Source organism: Gobio gobio (assembly GCF_949357685.1).
Source record: "Gobio gobio genome assembly, chromosome: 19".
NCBI lineage: Eukaryota > Metazoa > Chordata > Actinopteri > Cypriniformes > Gobionidae > Gobio > Gobio gobio.
Window position 1 is genome coordinate 17,860,983 of NC_137112.1, and position 23,159 is coordinate 17,884,141.

Consider the following 23,159-nt stretch of genomic DNA (forward strand, 5'->3'; position numbering starts at 1 on the left):
GAAAGGGTGGGCTCTTTTGACCTGGTCCGATACCACCCTAGCAACCGAATGGCAACATCCTGAGTTTGACCCACAAAACTCTAGTGACTATGAGTTTTGCATAGGCAAGCTTCTTTTGTTAAAGAACATGTTAAAAATCTAGCTTTTGTCTTAAAAAAAACTGGATTACTTGGACATGTTTTCTGTAAACTGCTTGCATTTGTTGCATTTATTTTACTGTGAACATATCTTCTTTGCAGATGCTGGCTCAGGATGGACAATCACTTTATCTGGAGTTTCATTGGACCCGTCACCTTCATTATTATGGTGTGTTCACTATCTACTGACCTTTTTATGGCTTAAGGTTGAACATGTAGTACATGTGCGTGTGTGATATAATGTTGAATGCATGTGTCAGGTGAAAGAACAAGAAGAAAAATATTTCTGGACCATGTCTCCCAGTTTAAAGTGTAATTGACAGAATCCTCCCTTGCAAAAACATTGAGTTGCCTTTGTTTCTTCAGTCTTATTCAACAGATTGCAGCCCATTGATTTCTGCTTAGATAGGTTCAGTCTCGGCAGACCCAGTCAATGCAGCCTGCAGAGAGGTTCAGAAATGCTGCTTTTAGGGTTTTTTCTTTCTTTCTAAGGAATCGTTTTGATACGATGCAGCCCACGCACACATATACACTTTTTCAACGTGGCATTAAAGCACAACATTATCCTCAAATGATACTCAGATACTCAGCGGGTGCTTTCGAGCTACAGGGTCAAGACAGCCTCTGAGGATGCGTATAGAAAAAACACAGGCAATGTCAAATAATACAAATATTTAAAAAAAAAAACATTCCCCTGATTCAACCTTTTAAAGAGGTAGCTGATGACCTTCAGTGACACTACAAAATGTGTTTGCCGTGAGATGCCGGTCATAAAGCACGCCGGATTGACACAGCTGCAGTTTAAACCTGCTGTTATTTCCGAACTAAGAGATTAGAGCCTCAGACTAGATTGGGGAGGAAGTATGCCTGAGAGGGACTAAGACAGACAGAGTCTGCATGATGGAAAGACTAGCAGGTGGCATTCACATCTGTCTGGTTGTTTGTTTGCCCTCTAATCTCTGGATGAAAAAACAAATCGTCTTCCTGAAAATGGAAGGACAAGTAGAGATGTTTGTGGAGGGTTGACTTTATTATATCCTTTATGGTTATATAAATAGACCAGGTGATCTCTTTCTGCCGGGGTGAACAGTGATGTTTATTGGAAAGCCTTTAGGTTTTAAGTTGAAAACAGATTTAAAGACACACAGATGGTTCAAACAAAGGTTCGTAAAAGGTAATTAGAGAAGTGCCCTGAAACAATTGTAGAGGAAACATCTACATCTGCTTTTAATAATCAAACACTATATTACAAACAATTATTATTATTTTTTTCATGGCGTTTAAATTGTTTAATGACATCCTAACCATTGTGTAAATGTAAAAGCAGTCCTGGAAAAGGTCTGGAAAAAAAGGGGTAAAAAATTGCAGACTTAATGCATATAAGTTTATTCTTGTGATCAATAAAATGTAATGGTCGACCAAGGCCGATATAATGTATAATGTCACATTTACCTCCAAATTTACTGACACAAATAATTTGACGAATGGAAATGTTGCCCAAAGTTACCATCACTGTAGATACCGGTGAATTTACACAAATTGGCATTTCTCAACATTTTGTATTACTTGACTAGTTAATTAAAAATAATTATATGGAGGAACAAATGTAAATAAAAATATTTAATGTACACTCTCACAAAAGCTTAATATTTATAAAGCATGTATAATATTTACATATATAAATTGGCTGTTAAATAGTATTAAATGAAATCACGTCAATATGACTTTAAAGAGGCTGACAGGCTGTTGAATACTGCAAACAATGCATATTGGTGCAACCACTCTTAGAGGAAGTCCTACAAACCTTGAGATCTGCTAATTTAGCCACTGCAGCGCTGGATGAAGCTTGATGTATGTGTTTGCAGAGTTGCTGATAATCAGAATACGTGTTCCAGCCATCAGTGGCAGGAAGCTTGTGACCCTTTATGAAGCTGATTTATTGTTGCATGCTCTGCACGGACAGCAAGCAGGACTCGTAGTCCTCAGGCTGCTTGACAATGCTAGATAAAGCACAAAGACCAGAGCGTCTCAGGGGAACGCAGGACCAAGGTTTCCCCTGACCTCTGACCCCTGATTCTCAGCAGATTGGCTTTGTCCTTGTCAATGAGAGAGCCAGAGCGAGTCTCATTATTCAGAGTTTCACCCATTTCGCTGTGCAGAGGGAAAGAATGGTGTGATCCTGTTCAATTAGTTGAAGCCCATTGTGGTTCTCATTATACTACATCTATTTTCAGCGTCCTCATGCCCGATGCTGCAGCAATGTAGAGCTCCATGAATTTCACAGCTAATCTAGTCCCTTTTTCCACCAATAGCGCGCATGAGCTGGTGTCTAATAAGGGAGGGTTGCGCAATTTTTTTGAGCAAGAAATGTTGGCTTGGCATTGCTGTTAAAACCTGCTGATCTCAAACAACATGAGTGTTGATGTCAATCTTAACCAGCAAGACTATCTTCAACCCAGGTGCATTAGAAATACATGCCTGTGTAGTAATTTCGTAATAATGATATTACATGTCTCTTGCTATTTTCGCAACACTTTCATGGTTCAAGAGAGTGAAATGTACAGTGAATGATTGAGTGAATGATTTACTGCTGCCTCTATTGTTCATATCAGCTGGAAACTGCTGTGAATTTAGGTATGCTTTGGAGTTTTGCAGAAATGTAAGTAGGCACGTATTTCCAATGAGCCTATGTTGACCATCATAGTCAAATAGATTAACTTGAAAGACCATGCTGGTCCACCCGCTATACCAGCACTAAACTGAATAAACTGGTCTGTAAATACACTATATTGCCAAACGTTTTGGGACGCCTGCCTTTACATGCACATTGACTTTAATGACATCCCATTCTTAATATGTAGGGTTTAATATGGAGTACCCCCTTTGCAGCTATAACAGCTTCAAGTCTTCTGGGATGGCTTTCCACAAGGTTAAGGAGTGTGTTTATGGGAATTTTTGACCATTCTTCCAGAAGCACATTGGTGAGGTCAGGCACTGATGATGAGCGAGAAGGCCTGGCTCACAGTCTTCGCTCTAATTCATCCCAAAGGTGTTCTATCGGGTTGAGGTCAGGACTTTGTGCAGGCCAGTCAAGATCCTCCACTCCAAACTCGCTCATCCATGTCATTATGGACCTTGCTTTGTGCACTGGTGCGCAGTCATGTTGGAAGAGGAAGGGACCATCCCCAAAATGTTCCCACAAAGTTGGGAGCATGAAATTGTCCAAAATGTCGTGGTATGCTGAAGCATTAAGAGTTCCTTTCACTGGAACTAAGGGGCCAAGCCCAATCCCTGAAAAACAACCCCACACCATAACCCCCCCCCCCCTCCGCCAAACTTTACACTTGGCACAATGCAGTCAGGCACGTTCCAATCTCCTGACAACCACCAAACCCAGACTCGTCCCTTGAATGACAGAGAAGCATGAGAGAACACGACTCCACTGCTCTAGGGCCTATAGTCTGCATCCGGCGCTTTATGTTGCACTTGGTGATGTAAGGCTTGGATGCAGCTGCTCGGCCATGGAAACCCATTCCATGAAGCTCTCTACGCACTGTTCTTGAGCTAATCTGAAGGCTACACTAAGAGGTCGGTTATTGACTCTGCAGAAAGTTGGTGACTTCTGCACAGCCTCAGCATGCGCTGACCTCGTTTGATTGAATTTTATAATGACCGTTCTATCAAAGGCAGCTTGTGATGGAATAAAGAAGTTTTTAAAAAAGTAAGATTAACGTAACATTTGGAAAAATATACCTTTTATTTGTAGAAAGGTTATATAGTAACAAAGTTTGTCACATCATCATATGATTCTGTGAAAATGTGGGCAGTTTTACTGAGAAAAGTTTACATATCCACCAGCCGAGCACTGGTTGAGGCAGGAGAGCCACCACCTTTTTGGTAGTTTTTTATTCTGGACCCTGGGGCACCAGGCATATGAGATACATGAAAACCAGGACATTGAGCTAATGAGTGGTCGGGAACCATTCGTGTGTGTGAGTGACGTTAAAACACGCTTGGACTGTGACACGTTTGCATCATGCAGACAGTTCCATCTGCACCTTAAATATTTAATCTGGTTCAATCCAAGTTCAAGACGCACACACACACACATGTGTATGCACACACACACGGACGCACATACACATACATCTTTCTCCAGCGTCCCAGAATAGAGTTGAGGGTCTTCTGCTTGGCTAGCGGTGATGATTCAGGAATGGGGGGTTGTTCAGGAAAAGCTCTTTCCGAAACGGAGGAAGCCCATGGGACGAGCAGGAACAAGGAGCTTTAGGAGTGTAGTGGCTGCCTTGCTAGGTTACCTCTCCCTCTGCTGAGTGTCCTTACTTCCTCTCGTCTCATCAGATCACTGTCAGCGCTCTGGCGGCGTGAGAGGCCTTTTATAGCTCTGTGCTCATAAATCGGGCGCAGGGGCCACAAAAACCAGGCATAACCCCGCCACCCCCTCCTCTCTTTCTCTCTCTCTCTCTCTCTCTCTCTCCCTCTCTTTTGCCGCACTGTCTCTGAGAAGCCGTGGCGCTTGATTGTACGAGCAGCACGTTATTGATCGCCATTGCTGTTTTGATGGCAGAATGATGAGCTTGTGCACCCGAACAAGGAGCTGAACTGAAGAGCTTGTTTGAGCTGGTGACACCGCCACTTATGAGAGCGGCCGCAAATGATAGACTGCTACGTCCTCGCCTGTCTATGCTCCAGAAAATGGATTATACCAGAAAATGTTCCGTCACCACATAGTTGTAGCTATTGGGAAGTCATTTTACACAGTACGTGATAAAGTATGACCAATGTATTACTTTAGGTTGTTACAAGGTCCCTCTCACTGTGTGTGCATGAGTGTGTGTCTTCAGTGTCCCTAAATGTTTTAACATTCATAATTGTTAACTTATCTAAATGATTGGACAGAATTGTAGATCTAGCTAAACACGCTGTATACTGATTTCTCCTAAACCTTTCTTGTTTTCTTCACTAAGCAAAAATCAAACTCACTTAAAGTAATATTCTTAGTTATTTAGGCTACTGTTTAAATAAAATATATTGCCTATATGCAGTTTCTATAGCATGCTGTTGATTAAATGAAAATAATTATAATTCATACATTGGTAATAATGAGCAGGAATGTGTTTACAACATGTGCAAACATGCAATTGCTAATGAACATTTGTGCAACTATATATATATATATATATATATATATATATACATATATATGTATATATATATATATATATATACATATACATATATATATATATATATATATATATATATATATATATATATATATATATATATATATATATATATATATATATATATATATATATATATATATATATAAAGAGTTATACATGGAAAATGCATAGCTTTCAAAGGTGTAGTGTTCACCTGTTCGAATGAAACACATGGGAGATTATTTACTCGCCTAAATAACAAGGTAGAATTTGAATCATTTTACATTTTATATCTAACATTATGAACACTTTTGATTATCTTAAGATGTTTTTTTTCTACACTAAGCAACGATTAAACGTATTTACTCTGGGTTATTTACTATGTAAATAGTATTTAATTAATAACTAATTTATGAATGCAGGATTGTGTTTACAGTACACTTATAATGCAAGTCTAGCAGGCAAATGCCAATAAACATGTATGCAACTTCGTATTTAGCAGATAAAATATTTTCAGTGTTACTATTTAAAAAGTGAATTGTTTTAAAAGTTCCAATATGAAATCATTTTACATTTTATATCTAACATTCTGAACACTTTGGACATTTCTGATCTGATCTACTTTTTAAATATAATTTATTTACAAACTAATTTCATATCTGGGATATGAAATAATATTTTAAAATAATTGATTTAATTTAATAGCCTAATATACAGTATATGGACAATATATATGGCGTGCATGCGGTCGATAACCACAACTCTAAATAAAACAAATTTGTCCAGAACAGAAATATAGTCAAAACACAATGCAACCATCTAAATAAAATAAATAAATAAAAACATGCAAGTCCGATGATGCTGTGTAACGTAACAGTTATACTTTTGCAATAGCGTGATTTTGTTGCGTATTTTACATATTTATTTGCAGTGCTGAATGATTCCCTGCTTAGCTTCCACTGTGGGTGTAACACTGTAAATATGTTTTTTCTCTTCATTTTCACAGACTGAGGGATGTTTTCCCTCTGATGTTTTGCCACAAATGTGGCAATTCTGTAGATGTTTGTATATGAAATAACCCAGTATATTGCTTAAAGTTATATTTTTTTCCCCTGAGGAAATCTCAAATATCCGTTTCTCCATGTGTGGTCTCTAAGGTTCTCTGAAGTATTTGTGTTTTCATTCTGCAGTTAAATGGTTTTATTGCTTTTTTTGTATTCTTGTATTGATATATAGTGACACTGTATTTGGCGCCAGTCATCTTGGCTTTGTCTCGCAATATGCCAGATGGTTATTGTATTAGGCACTGGCTGAAGGGATGCTTAGATGGCTGTTTTCAATTAATGCTCCCAATAAAACTTCACTTATCTAATCTTTTAAGTTTCATTTTTGTTTATTAACAAAGGTTGTTTTTTGTTGCTTTTGCACAGCTCAATCTAATCTTCCTGCTCATCACAATGTACAAAATGATGAAACACTCTACATCGCTGAAACCTGATTCCAGCCGGCTGGAGCACATCAAGTAAGTCACATTGTTTTCCCCACGATATTTCAGCTCATATGAAGTCAAAGTGTGCCGCCACACACTAAGAAGTAGCACCACTGCTGATCTAAAATTTAGAATGGGAACAGACATTGTTCCTTGCTCGCATTGTATGTAGTGTCTACAAAACTGTCGTTTTTACTTGGATGAATTTAAGTGCATCGACTAAAGGGATTCAGATGGACTTCAGACAGATGTTATTCTCTTCAGGTGCACAGCGTCTATTAATGTGAGCGATGGCCAGAGAGGCACGTAATGATTGAGACAGGCTCAGTGCTGTTCCTCCTTTACAGTGACCACAAAACTCTTTTTGGAACAACTCCCTGTATTCAGAGTCTGCTTGCAGAGTGAATTCAGATGTGTGTGTGTGAGGGGGTGTGTGTGTGTAAAGACAGTGAAAGCACTTCCATGTGTTTCCTGTTGCGAAGAGGGAGAACTCTTTCTGTGGTGGAAAAGTACAAAAAAGTGTGTTGGTTGACCACGCAACTCTTTTGGTTCTTTTTGCTGGCATGGCAATGCATGTATTACTGGTTCTATTTGATAATGTATGACATATTTTTATTGTTTTGAAATTGTGATTTTCTTGTTTAGATGATTTTTAGTCTTTTCCCAATGTCCTAGCTAGCTAGCTTGAAAATGTTAAATTACTGTATCCCCTTGCACACAACCCTGTTTCCACACAATTTCCCTTATATTAAGGGGTGGTTGATTGCCCCTTTTTACAAGATGTAAAATAAGTCTCTGATGTCCCCAGAGTGTGTATGTGAAGTTCTAGCTCAAAATACCCCACAGATCATTTTTTTATAGCATGTTAAAATTGTCACTTTTTGAGGGTGAGCAAAAAAGTGCCCTTTTTGTGTGTCCCTTTAAATGCGAATGAGCTCCTGCTCATGGGGCGGAGCTTCAAGAACGTCTCGGTTAGGTATGGTAACCCTCGTTCCCTGAAGGAGGGAACGGAGACGTACGTCGGACGTCGAACGTGAACGACTGAAAGGAAAATGCAGTTAGCAGCTCTGATTACCTCATGCAGACAGGCAATGAAACTGTTCAGCCTTTTATGTTCAAACCGGAGTTGGACAATGATGGAGAGACTCAAGAAGAAGTGACAACATGTAGAATGCAACAAGATGTTCCTGAATGGTTAGTTGTAGAAATGTAGTCCTTAAAAAGCAATTTCTTTAAAAGAAAATATCTCCCTTTGCTTTGAACTTTGAGCGTCGTAACTTTGCAGATGTTGTTTATGCTCACACAACAACATTACACACTAACTAAAGTAAAAAAAAGGTGAAATCCTAATCAACCATCCCTTTAAAAAAATTTAACATTCTTTAATTACAATAATGTCAGGCAAGAAGTAACATTTAATTTGGCCATTTGTACTGCATAGAAGAAGAAGAAAAACACATTTTAGTGTTTACTGTATTCATCAAGCTGAGCTTTTCAATTCTGTTACCAAGTTATAATATGATACAATTTGGTAACACTTTACAATAAGGTCTCATTTGTTAACATTACCAATGCATTAGCTAACAAACTAACAATAAGTAAAATATTTTAACAGCTTTTAATAATTATTTTTAATGTTAGTAAAATATAATAGTTTACAGTGAATTAACTAATGTTAATAGATACAACTTTTGATTTTGAAAATGTATTCATAAATGTTAAAAATAACATCTAAATTCAATTTGGCCAATTAAAAATGTTTGATGTGATCAGTCACTAGAAAATTTTCAATTGGAGACCTGATTTCTTTTACAGTGTAAGAATAATAACTGCTGTAGAAGTGTTGTCCATTGTTAGTTCAATGTTAAGAAATGTAACCTTATTGTAAAGTATCTTAAGTTTTAAAAACAAAATTTAAAACTTAAGCCATGTCCCAAAAGTTTTTGCGACCCTTGGTCCCTGTTCATGGAAAGAGCCTTTATATGTTATGGATTTGATATATGACACTGATTGCATTTAATATGATCTTTCAAACTTAACACACAGCCATTGGGGAAATATGCATATTTTATTAGATTTAACAATGATATAAACATGACTAACACGCTTGACAAATATATTGCTCACAGGCATTGTGTCGGCCGTATGTTGTCTAAATATCTCTCCACCCATCACCACAGGGCAAGATGAAACAATCCGCTAAACTCTGGGCTCATTGCAGCATGTTGCATGTTCAGCAAGCTAATCTGCAGCATTTCGTTTCATTTCTCTGTTTCCCATTTCCCCTTGTTTTTCTCTCTCCTTTTTGCTCTTTCTCTGTCCTCTCTCTGTTCTCTTACCCAAACCAGTAATTATCGCGTCTGTGATGGCTATTATAATTCTGATTTGCCTGGGTAAGATTCACCGTGCACCGTAACTTATGTCACTCATAAAACATTACTGCCGCATTAAATAGTGTAAAAAGGCAAAGTACTGGCACATTTGGCCTGAGAGAACCATCTTTAGTCTCTTTACAATCCGGAATAGGGCAATGCAGCATGGGTAAATTAAATGCCCTTGGCTGTCTGTGTAGAAAAAAAGAAAGAAAATGTACTGTGGCGGTAAAGTTTTATGAAAAGTCTTGTCATGTAATCATCAAGTGTGTTAAAGACAACATGAAACATGTCTGTCTGTCTGTCTATCTGTCTGTCTGTCTGTCTGTCTGTCTGTCTGTCTGTCTGTCTGTCTGTCTGACTGTCTGTCTGTCTGTCTGTCTGTCTGTCTGTCTGTCTGTCTATCTATCTATCTATCTATCTATCTATCTATCTATCATCTACATTATAGTTATCATGGAAGTTAAATACATTGTGTTGCAATTTCATGTTGTCTTTAAGAATTCATAACCTGGACAGGTACACATTATTCAGGGAATTCTGTCTTTTACACAGCTGAGGACAAAATCTAACACTTTTTTTTTGGGTCCATCCTCATTTGCATTTTAACTTCCGAATTCTTACATTTAGACTTATGCTAATCCAACTGATTTGCCTGATCTAATGTTGTCTCTCTCCTCTGCTGGCCATGCTCTCTAGCTATGAAGATAATAAACCATTTATCAAGTAAGAGCGTTAGCAAGACATCTGTGCCACAGCTTCATGGTTGCTGTCCATGTCATTTTATTGTCTGTTTGCTGGGTTCTTCCAGAAGCGCCGTCTCTCTCCCTGTGCTTCTCATGTGCGCTTATCTGTTTGTCTGTCTGTCTGTGGCTTAACTGGTTTCTTGATATTTAATTCCGCCTGGACCGTCTTAAATTGCTGTACATCTTAACTTCATTCCCTCATATCCTCAAAATCTTTTTACCCTCCTATTCCTCACCCCTTATGTTATCCCCTCATCCTAATCTCGAACTCTTAGACCTCCTCACACTGACTCGTACACTTCTTATAGCCCTCATATGCCAAACCACTCATACCACTCATTGTCCATCCATCCATCCATCAAATTGTATACATCCATCAAATTCTATACATTGACCAGTATTGCATATTTACTGATTTCCACATACATTTTCCATTTAGATTAAATTTACTGTCATCTAAAAAGTCACTTAAAGTTTATCTTTAATAACACTAATAATTTAATAACACTATTATATCTAATATTTAGCTTATGGAAAAATATATGCATATTATATTGTACTTATGCATAATAATGTTATGTCAAAATTTACTTTTGCATTTAAAAAGTAGTTTTATTTATGTATGTATGTATGTATGTATTTATTTATTTATTTATTTATTTATTTATTTATTTATTTATTTATTTATTTATTTATTTATTTATTTATTTATTTATTTATTTATTTATAGTATTTTAATATGTCATTTGTCAGTTATCCGGCCATGACATGAAAATAACTATTGACTTATCTGTATTGGACACAATTTTATAATCAAAGCATCTCTAGCTCTATCCATTATGCTCCTCATTTATAGATCTCAATGCACTTATACGAACATACCCTCAAAAAAATCATTATACCCTCATGCCTTCAAATCCTCATTCGTTCATTTCTCGTTTCATCTCTCATCTCTCCTCTGATGAAAGCAAGCTCTATCTCTTTGGTTCCTTAGCCAGCCGAGACCTGTTGTCAGCGCCTCCTCCACTAAAATGGACCAATCAGAGATGATTACTGCTCTTTCTCTTTTCCCTCCGTCTGAATGCAGCCCAGTATCATGCGTCTTTACCCAGTAGTGTGGCATGCAAAAAATATCTCCACACTCCACTGCCTCAAAACTGATTAAAGCTTCTTTATGATAATCCCCTTTTCATATGGGATTGATTAACCTCTCAATGATATGTTCCACTGCATTTCCCATCTACTTGTGCCTATGATGTCAGTTCGAATGATTTTCAGGACCTATGTTTGATTTGTATTCTTTTACTAATATTGTACCTGTAGATGTAATGCTGTAATATTTTTTGTTCTTTGCTGAATGAAAATGTTTCTCTCATGCCTCATTGTTTCTCTTTTATTTGCTCTTTAAGGTCGTGGGTCATGGGCGGCTTTGCTCTGCTGTGTCTCTTGGGCCTGACCTGGTCATTTGGTTTGTTCTTCATCAGCGAGTCATCCATCGTGTTAGCGTACCTCTTCACCATCTTCAACACTTTCCAGGGCATGTTTATCTTCACCTTCCACTGCCTGCTTCAGAAGAAAGTAAGTGCTTCCTGATATATATTGTTCTACCAGAGCTGCAGCAGCAGTTGATTTTTTTTTTTTAGGAGTAGTGCATGTTAAAAGTTCACTTGAAAAAAAGAAACATTCCTTTGAACTGCAGGTTCGGAGAGAGTATAGCAAATGCCTCCGACACACGTACTGCTGTAGCGGGATCACAACAGAGAGCTCGCACAGCTCCACAAAGACCTCAACAACGCGGACAAGCGCTCGCTATTCCTCTGGTACTCAGGTACAAACACTACTGACCCAATTTCCATTGTTTTCATTTTAACGGCTTTTAATGTGACGTTCAGTTATGAGACACATTTCATATTGGAATGAAATGAAACTCTCTGAGTGTTTCCATCTGCTCCAGTACTGCAGCAAATATCTTTTATGTATGTTTTTTTTGTTCTTGTTTTGCAGACAGATTTTAGAGATTTTATATCAATGTCTTTATGATGGATTTTATTATATAGTGAATCATAGCAATAGTTGTGTATAATATGCAATGGTTAGATAGGGTTCTGGTATACAAAAGTATTTAATTTCTAAAAAAAAAAAAAATACTGTGTACACAAATTCCCCATCAACAAAAAAAACCACTTAGATAGATATCACTGCAAAAATGCTCTTCTTATTGAGTATTTTTGTCTTGTTTCTAAAAATTCTTAAATCAAGATGCTTTTGCTAGATACGTAAAATGACATAAGATATTGTTTCTTGTTTTCTGGAAAAAAAAGGGGGGGAGGGGGGGGTCAAAAAAAAGTGAGTTTTTGCTTTGCTTTGTTTTAGCAAGCTAAATTATCTGCCAATGGGTTAAGAAAAATAATCTTGAAATCTTGTTTCTGTCCCAAACAGAAACAAGATTATTTTTCTCCAAATACTTTTTTGGGGCCACTGTGCATATCAGAAAAAGATGCAATTTTTTTCCTCCCAAAGCTGGTGATCAGTGTTTCATGGCTGTTTGTTCGTCCCACAGAGTCGAATCAGAAGAATGTGGAATGACACAGTAAGAAAACAATCTGAGTCCTCTTTCATCTCAGGAGACATCAACAGCACATCAACCCTCAACCAAGGTCAGTCATACACCCAAGCTCTGTTTCATGGAAACTTTCTTTTAAGTAATAGACTGAGACAAAAATGATTCAGTCATCCATGCTTAATTAAATTTCTTTGACCATGTTTAATAATATTTTATTATTTCATTTACATCTTTTTGAATCAAATTTCTAACATCCAATAATTTTAGAACTTCAATGAATCCTTTTCAATTTGAATAAAATATCAAATGCTTTTAGTGATTTTTTTTTAATTTGATGTTAAACCTTCAGAAATATGATTGATATTTATGTAAACCAAGATTTTCATTTCATTGATAAGCTTTAGAAGAGCATGATTACTGATGCACACATGCACGAATATCTATTTTAAACCAATCATATGTGATTTTATTTAAAGTCAACATGAAACAAGCGTTCGCAACCCTTTTACTAATGTGACGTGACATATATGTCGGATAGCGAATTAATTAGATGATGAAAAGTGGTCTCTGTATGACAGGTGGTTGGAAGGGAGGGAGTGAAAAATAAGAGGGATTGGTGTCATCAGCCAAAAAGGAAAGTCGTTTCAGAGGCGAAGCAAGTTATTACATTTTGATGAAAGCTTATGATGCCAAACAGTTTCTTTCTTTCTTTTTGTTTTAACATGGACCAATAAATCTAAAAAAAAACAAACAAAAAAAAACACCAGAAACTGATGTATTCAGAATGTAAATAGGGTCAACTTTGATTTCATGTTGACTTTAATAGAAAATAATTATCGACTAATGTTCATTTAAAGACACAGGAAGTCAGACAAGCCCCTTTTGGGCCTGTTTTACACAGCTACAGTAGTGAGTCAGTAGAAAATGTGCCCTCGGTCAGCTATTTCAAGGATTTAGGAAAAAAACTGTCATTTATTATTTAGCCAGGGCTGAAATGCATGTGATGAGAAGATGATGTTCAACTCTAGCTGACCTGCGGTAAGGTTGTATTATTCAGAGCCGTTTGCTTTGGCTTGCTCTAAAACATTCAGCATGCTTTTAATGCACGCGTACAAGCACAAAACACAAAGGTGAAAAAAAAAACCCTGCTATTTGTCTTTCTGTGCTTCAGTGTCTCTGTTCAGAAACAAACACAACAGACAGATTTTATTTGCAATATTCATATCACAAAAATATGTATAAATATAGACAAAAAAATTGTTAGCATAGACTAATTTAGCAGAGATCTTGAATTAGTAAGAAGTTCTGCCCATTATGGAAGTTATGACATTTTTTTCCATTGACAAATATTCATCCTTATATTTTCGCAACAGCTTGACTTATGTAGGATGATGAAGCCTATCATAGACAAATGTTGTTAACATTTAAAATTGGTGATGTGCATTTATTGCCATTAATTTGATTTTATATTAGCAATTAGTTACAAGGAAATTACATAAATAAGCAGCTAGGCTACACTGTAAAAAAATATATTGTTGGTTTAACTTAAAAAAGTAAGTTACCTGCTTGCGAACTTTGCGAAAAAAAAGTGAGTTAATATAAGGAGATTGGATTAACAAATATAAACTCAAAATATTATATTATCTGAACCACATTAATTTTCAAAATTGATTTGACACATGATAAAAAGTTGTGATAACAAATCATGAAAATATTTTTTTACAGTGTAATTAAAACAAATATAAAACATATCATTTTTTTGCATCACTACCGTTTACCTTTAGAACACATTAAATAGACGTCTTAGAGGTCATAATCTTATTTGTCCTCTTCTTTTTTTGTCGCTTCAGGAATGACGGGCAATTATCTTCTTACTAACCCTCTTCTGAGACCACAAGGCACTAATAACCCCTACAACACCTTACTGGCTGAAACTATCGTATGTAACACACCAACGGTGCCAGTCTTTCACTCTCCAGGTGTGACTACTAATCCACTACACTGCTTTTTGCCCTTCTGATCATCTGGTACTATGTAGCACTATGAGCATTATCAGAGTTCTAGGTAGTATCAGACTCTCTGTGCTGAGAAATCATTCCAATATACCAGATCTATTAACCTTTTATATAAAAACAGACTTGCAGACAGTTCCTCTTCTACAGGAATTAGAACTGTAGTTCTCAGTGTGTGGTTTTACAGCACAGAGTAAAGCAATTTTTTGCTCTCTATATGAGACCATTGTGATGCACACGTTCTTTCATTCTATTTATTGAATATTTCTATTTAAGCAAGAAAATGTACAGCAATTCAACTTTGATTCTTTTTGTGTCTTGTTTTCTCTTCCCCTTCCTGCACACACTCAGTGACCTACAGAGAGACAAGTATGCAATCAGTTTTAAATTTGCCCATCAAATGTAATTGTTTTATCATGATTTTATCAGCACAGCTCTTGCACACTCGGTGGCCATTAACAGATCATCCGCATATTTTCAGCACATGGTTCAGAAATCATTAGAATGAGGAAATGTTGCTCTCAATGAAACAATACTTTCATCACCTCTGCATTACAAATTTGGGATGTTGGCACGATGCATGCACATTGCACACACAATTAAGTTTCTCGAAGTCTAAATGTACACACATCATTCTGAATGGAGATTTTACTGAAAGCAGTCGCCTTCTCTCTTTGTTAAGTCCGGTCTTGTTGGACATTAGATTGGATTTATTCAAATACTTTCTTTTGAGTTCAAAGTTGAATGGCTACAGATGTTGAGGCCAGCCTGTATAATGTGCAGTTACAGCTGTGCCTTCATTTGCATGTTACAACAGCTTCTATTGCAGCTTAGAATTCAGAAACTTTTCTGTGTTCTTACTTTTAAGAACTAAGAATCAGAAAGTGTCCAAATACTTTTTACCTTTGTTTTTACCTTATATTGAATGGATTATACAATGACCTACTCATAAATACTTGTTTCATTACTGGATTAATCAGCGTTTTTTGAACTAATTGCTTGAATGGCAAATACATTTTTAACAGTCACTTGTCGCCACCTACTGGTGTAACATTGTAATGGATACAATCATAGGGCCCTATTTTAACGATCTGAGCACATGGTCTGAAGCGTGTGGCGCAGGAGCACTTAGGGCGAATCCACTTTTGCCAATTTAACGATGGAAAAAAACGGTCGCCGCACCAGGCGCATGGTCCAAAAGGGATGTACATAGTATCTTAATGAGTCATTGGTGTGTTTTGGACATAACCTGTAATAAACCAATCAGAGTCTCATCTCCCATTCCCTTTAAAAGCCAGTTGCGCTTGCGCCATGGCGGATTCGCTATTTAAATGGTGTAATTTGCGAGAGGAAAGACTAAACGCTTATTTTTAATATTTTAAAATGTTTGTGTGCTGCTGTGCGTATAATAAGCAGAGTGTGCGTGCTTTGTGCACCCGCCTATAGGCGCATATTACTAACGCGCCCTTTGAATAACACAAAAAAATACTGAGCTATCGACTTTAGACCAGGTTTTTGTTGGTCAATGGCAGTCATTTTCAAAATAACAAAATGACAATGTGCCTGAACACACCTAATTTTCAGACCAGCTCACATGGGCGAACATATGGGCATGAGTGCATTTGCTATTTAAACAACATGGCACTGGATGTGAAAATGATAATTGATAATTGCGTCGGGCTGCCTTGTGCTGCATTGTTGCATTTTATACCTATACATGGCAACCGCTCTCTCTGGGTCAGCGGCAGCGTGAACACAGATTAGAATTTTCTGGTGTGATTTTGTCAAAGGTTTCATAGGGCCTGTCCACACGGAGACGCGTTTCACTGTATACGTATACGTATTTTTTATCGTATTGGCGTTTCGTCCACACGGATTCGGCGTTTTGGGAGACTGAAACCGCTATTTTTTGAAACCGGGTCCTAAAGTGGATAAATCTGAAAACGACACCCTTGCGGTTTCGTGTATACAGCCAATCCATATATTTTGTGAAACGGTGATGTCATCACACCACGTCCTGCGCGAAGGGATACAACTACGGGCACTGGGCATGCGCACATCAAGACTGCGTTGTTTAATTACTGTATTTGCATTATTGTAAGGGTATGTTTAGGGTTGGGGTAGGTGTATGCGTTAATAAAACACATCTGGTAAGTAGCAAATGTATTTATTGTTATTTTATTGTGAGATTTTACCTCACCTCCGACTGTTGCCGTACCCCTTCTAGCCACAACTCTTCTTCTCCGTTTTTAGTGTATTTCTGTGGCAGAATTACAGTCCCACTTACTGGCCTGGCATGTATACTACATCGTTTTGAGCCGTTTTCATGCTCTCGTGTGTACGCAGATATTTCTTGAAATGAGGAAAAAAAAAAAAGTTCTGATAGGGAAAGTTCTGGCTTCGTGTGGACGGGGCCATAGACACAGGAGAATCTCTGTCATTCAGAAATAAGATTGCGAGGGTGTTTGAATCGAGATCACGATCATTTAACAATTAATCGTGCAGCTCTAATGCTGATCTATTTATTTATTTATTAGCTAAAGTGTCCATAAAGTGTCCTTTTTGGGGTCACTGTATATTCTCTGTTACCCTATAGTTACAGTTTAACACATCATTCTGTCTGTTTACGAGTTTGGTGAGGAATTCTGTTAGAGAAAAATACTCATGTTTCTTTAGCCATTCAGTCTCAATTTCCAGCAGAAATCTCTTTTAAACTCCCTTTCCTCAAATTACTGTCCCTCTTCTGTTCCCATCTGCCATCTCCTTCCTTTGTCTTGACGTTTCTGTGGAGATGTTCTGAGAATTGCTGTGTCCGAACCGCCCACCGGTGGGCTCTCATAAGACGCAGTTAAAGATTATCGTAGCTCATGCAGACGGCCAACCATTCACCAGCACGCAAATGAGCTCAAATTACCACATAAACTCCAGTCCAGCAAACAAACCCAAATGTGACATTTAACGGAGGGAAAAGGCCTTAATTGTGATGTTAATTTAATTTGCTAAACCCTTTGCTTGCGCTAACGTTGTAATTTTGTTTTTGTTTTGTTCCTTGTTTTATGTTATTGATAACTCATCATGTTATACAATAAATCATTTTCCTTTTTGTTTTGTGTTCTTTTTGTTCATCAGCAGCGCTCAGGTCTGCTGGCCTGAACAGACAGACTTGATGTGAGTTGTTCAGAGTGAGTTTTCTCTCTCCTGTCTGTTGGATGCTTTCGCTTTCATTCGCTCTCTGTAGTGTGAAAAATTGCTGTTTTTTTGTTTTGTTTTGTTTTGTTTTGTTTGGCTTTTTTCCGTTACTTTCAAACCCTTCACCCCCACCGCCTTAACCGCTTCAAATACAAGCTTATGTTGATGAATTCTTTGACTGTCACCGCTCTTTCATCTGTGAATACACATCTGTGCCGCTCTCTCATTCGTGTCTGTGATGTTTGAAGTCTATTGACTGATTTTAATGTTGTTTAGGATATAGTTGAAACCAATGTGCTGATATGTAATGGTCATTGTGAATTTTTTCAAAATTGTTTGATTCAGAACCTCAAATTGGGAGGAATTTGCCTGTGGCTGCCAATTCAGGAGAGAAATTATGCAAATTCGGTGTGGAGGGTCAGGCACAGCTAGATGAAGTGGACTAGTGTGATCTGGCATACTGTAGAACTGCGCACAACTTTTATCCAAGCACTCAAAAATATAAAAATGCAACCTAGTTAAACTGGATTCCAAGTAATTTGCATATAATCGCACTGAAAGTAGTGCTACACGTATTCAGTATGTGTGTTTTGTTTTCCAGTACAAATATCTAAACATTCTTAAATCAAGATACTGTATATTTACTTGATACATTTTTTTGAGAAGCAAAATTACATGATAATATAGGAATAGTTCACCCAAAAATGAAAATTATCCCATCATTTCATAATTTCAAGCTATCCTATGTGTATATGACATTCTTCTTTCAGCCGAATACAATCAGAGTTATATTAACACATGTCCTGGCTCTTCCAAGCTTTATAATGGCAGTGAATTTTGACAGCCCAAAATTTGAAGACCAAAAAAGTGTATCCATCCATTATAAAAGTAATCCACACATCTCCTGGGGGTTAATAAAGTCCTTCTAAAATATCTAGCTTCCGGCGGACCGCCTTCCATATACAACTTACCAAAAAAGCATGACTGGCACGACAATGGCGTCAGACGTAGCGTAAGCATTTTTAACTGCAATTGGCATTACACTTTCTTCGTAAGTTGAATACGGAAGTTTTAAAAGGTTTTATACAGTTTTAAATATGGATATTTTTCTTACACAAACCCATCAATTCACTTCAGAAGGCCTTTATTAACCAAGCCATGTGGATTATTTTTATAATGGATGGATGCACTTTTTTGGGCTTCATATTTTGGGCTGCCATTCACTGCCATTATAAAGCTTGGAAGAGCCAGGACATTTTTTAATATAACTCCGGTTGTATTTGTCTGAAAGAAGAATGTCATATACACCTTGGCTTGAAGGTGAGTAATTTATGTTATAATTTTCATTTTTGGGTGAACTATCCCTTTAAGTCTTGTTTTCTGAAAATGTATCAAAATCAAGTGAGTTTATGCTTAAAATGAGAAGGGGAAAAAAATCTGTCAACATGGTCAGAAAAATAAACTTATTTCAATGGGAAAACAGGATTATTTTTCTTAACCTACTGGCAGATAATTCTTTTAAGCAAAAACTAATTTTCCATTAAGAATTTGTAAAATTAAATCGCTAGTTAATACCACTAACAAGGCTCAAAATAGCCTCACACTAACACGGTAGCATAATGAGGGTCCCTACATGCAAACCGAAGCATTGAGAACTTTGTAAGTGTACAAGTAGATACTTTATAAAGACAGAACATTAGGCGTATACAGACAGGAGCCATCATCATGGAAAACAGTCTCGACGACTCGAGCCACGAACGCTGTGCTAAGTGAGTTGGTCTATAGGAATTATCGCAGCTTAGCACAGCGTTCGTGGCTCGACTTGTCGAGACTGTTTTCCAAGATGGCTCCTGTCTGTGTACGCGTAATGTTCTGTCTTTATAAACTATCTTCTTATTAAACTGTTTGTACACTTACAAAGTTCTCAATGCTTCGGTTTGCATGTAGGGACCCTCACTATGCTACCGTGTTAGTGTGAGGCTATTTTGAGCCTTGTTAGTGGTATTAACTAGCGATTTAATTTTACTTATTCTGTGCCCCATTTACTAGCGTTATAAGCTAATCTGTTTTTAGAGATAAAACTCTTTACATTCAATTTTCATGAAAACGCATCCCAGAGAACGATCTACTCGGTAACCATGTGTTAATTATCCCTAGGTTCATTTTTCACCGGAGTTGTCCTTTAACTAAAACCAGGGAATTAATTATTACAATGTGGCCATGAATCAGTATCTTGAGAAGAGAAATGATTATATTGTGCACACACTTCAATTAAAATGAGGGAACGAATAAGTAAAACATGCTGGCTTATTTGTAAGTCATGGGAACAAATTGTTAAATCGTGGCCACTTAAGTAAATAAATCTTGATTTAAGAATGTTTATATATTTGTACTGGAAAACAAGACAACGAAAATTTAGTAAGAAAATCACTTTCTGCAGGGAACTATTTAGTGAATACTGGAAATTTCCAATTTTTACATTTTAACAGATTTGAGCATTTCTGCATTTGACTCAAATCCAGGTCCTAAACAGCATTAAACATTTCGATTTCGATTTTCTTTTTGTTTTTGATTTTGCTAGATCTAACGTTTTCCTTCCTCTTGTGTTGTTGCAGGACACTCGGTGACCAGCGGCAGAGATACGAACACGTTCGGTACTCTTCCACTCAACGGCAACTTTAATAACAGCTACTCACTTCATAACTACAGCGATGGCGTGCAGGTGGTGGATTGCGGGCTCAGTCTTAATGACACAGCCTTTGAGAAGATGATCATCTCAGAGCTTGTGCACAACAACCTCAGGGCTGCAGAGTCCCATATCAGCACCAAAAAGGGGGCACGGATCAGCAGAGGGGAGGGACCTGTGGTCGCCGAGACATCGTCCCTGGTGCAGGTGGGCGGGGACAGCGAGATGGACGGCCTGGGGCTGCACCACACGCATCCCCGCACGCTCGATGCCCCCCTCATCCCCCAGCGAACTCACTCGCTCCTGTACCACACGCAGGGGAGAGCGAGGGCCGACATGGAAGCTCCGCAACCCCACAGCTACATCGGCCAGCTCCCGCCTCCTACCGAAACCGTCTTGCCCTCCCCCAACAGAGACTCGGTGTACACCAGCATGCCAAACCTTAGAGACTCGCCGTTCTCGGAGAGCAGCCTAGACATTGGCCAGGACCTTTCGCCATCCAAACACAGTCCGAACGAAGACGTTTACTATAAAAGCATGCCCAACCTGGGGTCAGGCCAACAGCTGCACGCATATTATCAGATGAGCAGAGACAGTAGCGAGGGCCTCATCATCCCTGTCTCTAAAGACGCTTGTGTCCCCGAGGGGGACGTACGAGAGGGACAAATGCAGCTGGTCACAAGCCTTTAAAACGAACTGTAAGCACCGCCCACCATGTACACAGCCCCGCCCATCCACCGATGGCAGAGTGGTCTTCCTTTTTTTAGCCTCCCACATAACTGCACACATAATGGAGAAGTACCGCTGCTGTCCAACGAGTTACAGGCAGGCCCAGACGGAATCTGCAGACTTTTTAATCACATTTTCTGTGCTGATTTTAGGCAGAAATTTGCAGTGAGATTCCGTTTTGTGACACACAAAACGTATGCCTTGTTTCTCAGTAAAAATATGAAAAGAAAAAAAAAACTTGAGTAGCAAAAATGCGTAATTGAGATTAATTGAGTTTTGTTTTGAAATTATTTTTTTATATTTTTCAAAAATTAAGAAGGTTTAAAAGAAGAAAGAAAAAATGGGGTTAGAAACATAATCTCAGTTGAAGACATTGCCTCAAAGCAAGATAAATAAGTGTGTTTTTACTGGAAAACAAGACAAAAACAAAAAAAAACATTAATAGGGAAAATGATTTTTGCAAATATTATTGTTACCCTGTTATTGGTAGCTGAATGTAATCAATTTAGCCACAATTATTTAATAAACAAACATACAAGGGTCACATGATATGTACAGTAAAACTTTGTTAATTATGGTTTTATGCTGAAATCTGCTGTGTTCTTGGGTTGCAGATTCCATGTGGGCCTGGTAATAGGAATACAATTTCACATAAAAAATAAAATGAAGCCAAAAAAAATAGTCTTTCTCGTTCCAGTGCATACGTTTCTCAAAGGATGTACATATATGTTCACATATTTCTCTTTTGAATGCAGTTTTGATTTCCTTTATTATTACAAAAAATGGAATTTGCAGGACCTTAAGACATGCAGAGATTGTCCAGACTGAAATAAAGGAGTTCTGTAACCCCCTTTACAATCATCATCAAAATCCCATATGAACACTAGCAAACAAACCCCAGGCCTTATATTTTCTCAATCTTACACGGAACTGTCAAGGGTAATGATATAACATAGAACAATATATTTTGTTGTATTGATTGTGTAAAATAAATTGCTATAAAATAAATAGGAACAACCCTAAACATAAAGCAAATGAAGAGATTTTGAAAATGAGATTACTATGTAAAAAGTTCAGAAGCTTGTTTATGATGATGCAATTGGTGGATGACCTCATGTACGCTGCAAACAACATTGAAATTCCTCTGTCCTGTTCATGAAAATGGGTTTGCCACTTTAGATCAATTAGATTCTAATGTTCTCATGCCTTGCACAAATTTATTTTGTGCAAATCTGTGCAAAGCATGAAATGTAGTGACCGAAGGCAGCTGAGCTTGGAGTAGAACCTTCTTCTTTAAGGTCTATTACTGCAGCTGGGGTTGGATATTTATTTATTAAATTATTCTTTAAAAATTATACTTTTGTGAATATTTTACAGCACTGGTCGACGTAGTTCATCTTCATAAGCATAATTAAGGAACCCATCTCTGATAAACATGTTAAAGAGCCCATCTCTACAAAGGATGTAAAGTTCTACACTTGTTTAACAATAAATAAATGTGAATTTTTGTCTATCTGTTTAATGCCTTTTTTATTTACACTTCAGTGATTAAAAAATATCTTCGTGTTTACTTGTTTGTGTAAAGATGCACGAACAGAAAGATTGTCAATCCATTTTAAAACTGAGACAGTTTTTAATTTCTCTTTTATCTCAGTAGTTTGGCATGTTTATGCTATTTAAGCTGGTGATGCACATCAAAGTGAAAAGCATTGTAAGCGGATACATAAACTGCAATATGAACCCTCATAAATAGCCTGAGTTTGCTGCATTATAGCTAGAGGGCAGTGCACGGGGGAATGGTAGGTTCATTTACTGGAGAAAAACTGCAGTTTATGAAGTTTTGAACCTGTCTTTCTGAAGTCCTGTTTCACACTATTACTCTTCAGAAAGTTTCTTTCATACAGCTACTTGTACTGCACCTGCTGACATAATCTCTAAATTTCCCCTGTGCCTCTTTGAAATGATCTGAAATCCTCATAATTTATGTCAGGAGAATGAAATGCTAGCTTACGGATTTCTAAATATTGTGTAATGTATACTGACAAATACA

The 23,159-nt window shown here is 37.5% G+C and overlaps 1 protein-coding gene across 1 annotated transcript in view; it reads left to right on the plus strand.

Annotated features, from left to right (window-relative positions):
- adgrl2a (adhesion G protein-coupled receptor L2a) overlaps positions 1-22,614 on the plus strand; it is a 118,130-nt gene extending 95,516 nt beyond the window's left edge. The window contains exons 16-21 of the mRNA XM_079844496.1: positions 240-306; positions 6,754-6,845; positions 11,340-11,508; positions 11,630-11,758; positions 12,491-12,587; positions 20,310-22,614. Of these exons, the coding sequence (XP_079700622.1) occupies positions 240-306; positions 6,754-6,845; positions 11,340-11,508; positions 11,630-11,758; positions 12,491-12,587; positions 20,310-21,070 (1,315 nt within the window). The 3' untranslated portion in view covers positions 21,071-22,614. The remainder of the gene's footprint in view (positions 1-239; positions 307-6,753; positions 6,846-11,339; positions 11,509-11,629; positions 11,759-12,490; positions 12,588-20,309) is intronic.
- The last annotated feature ends 545 nt before the right edge of the window (positions 22,615-23,159 follow it).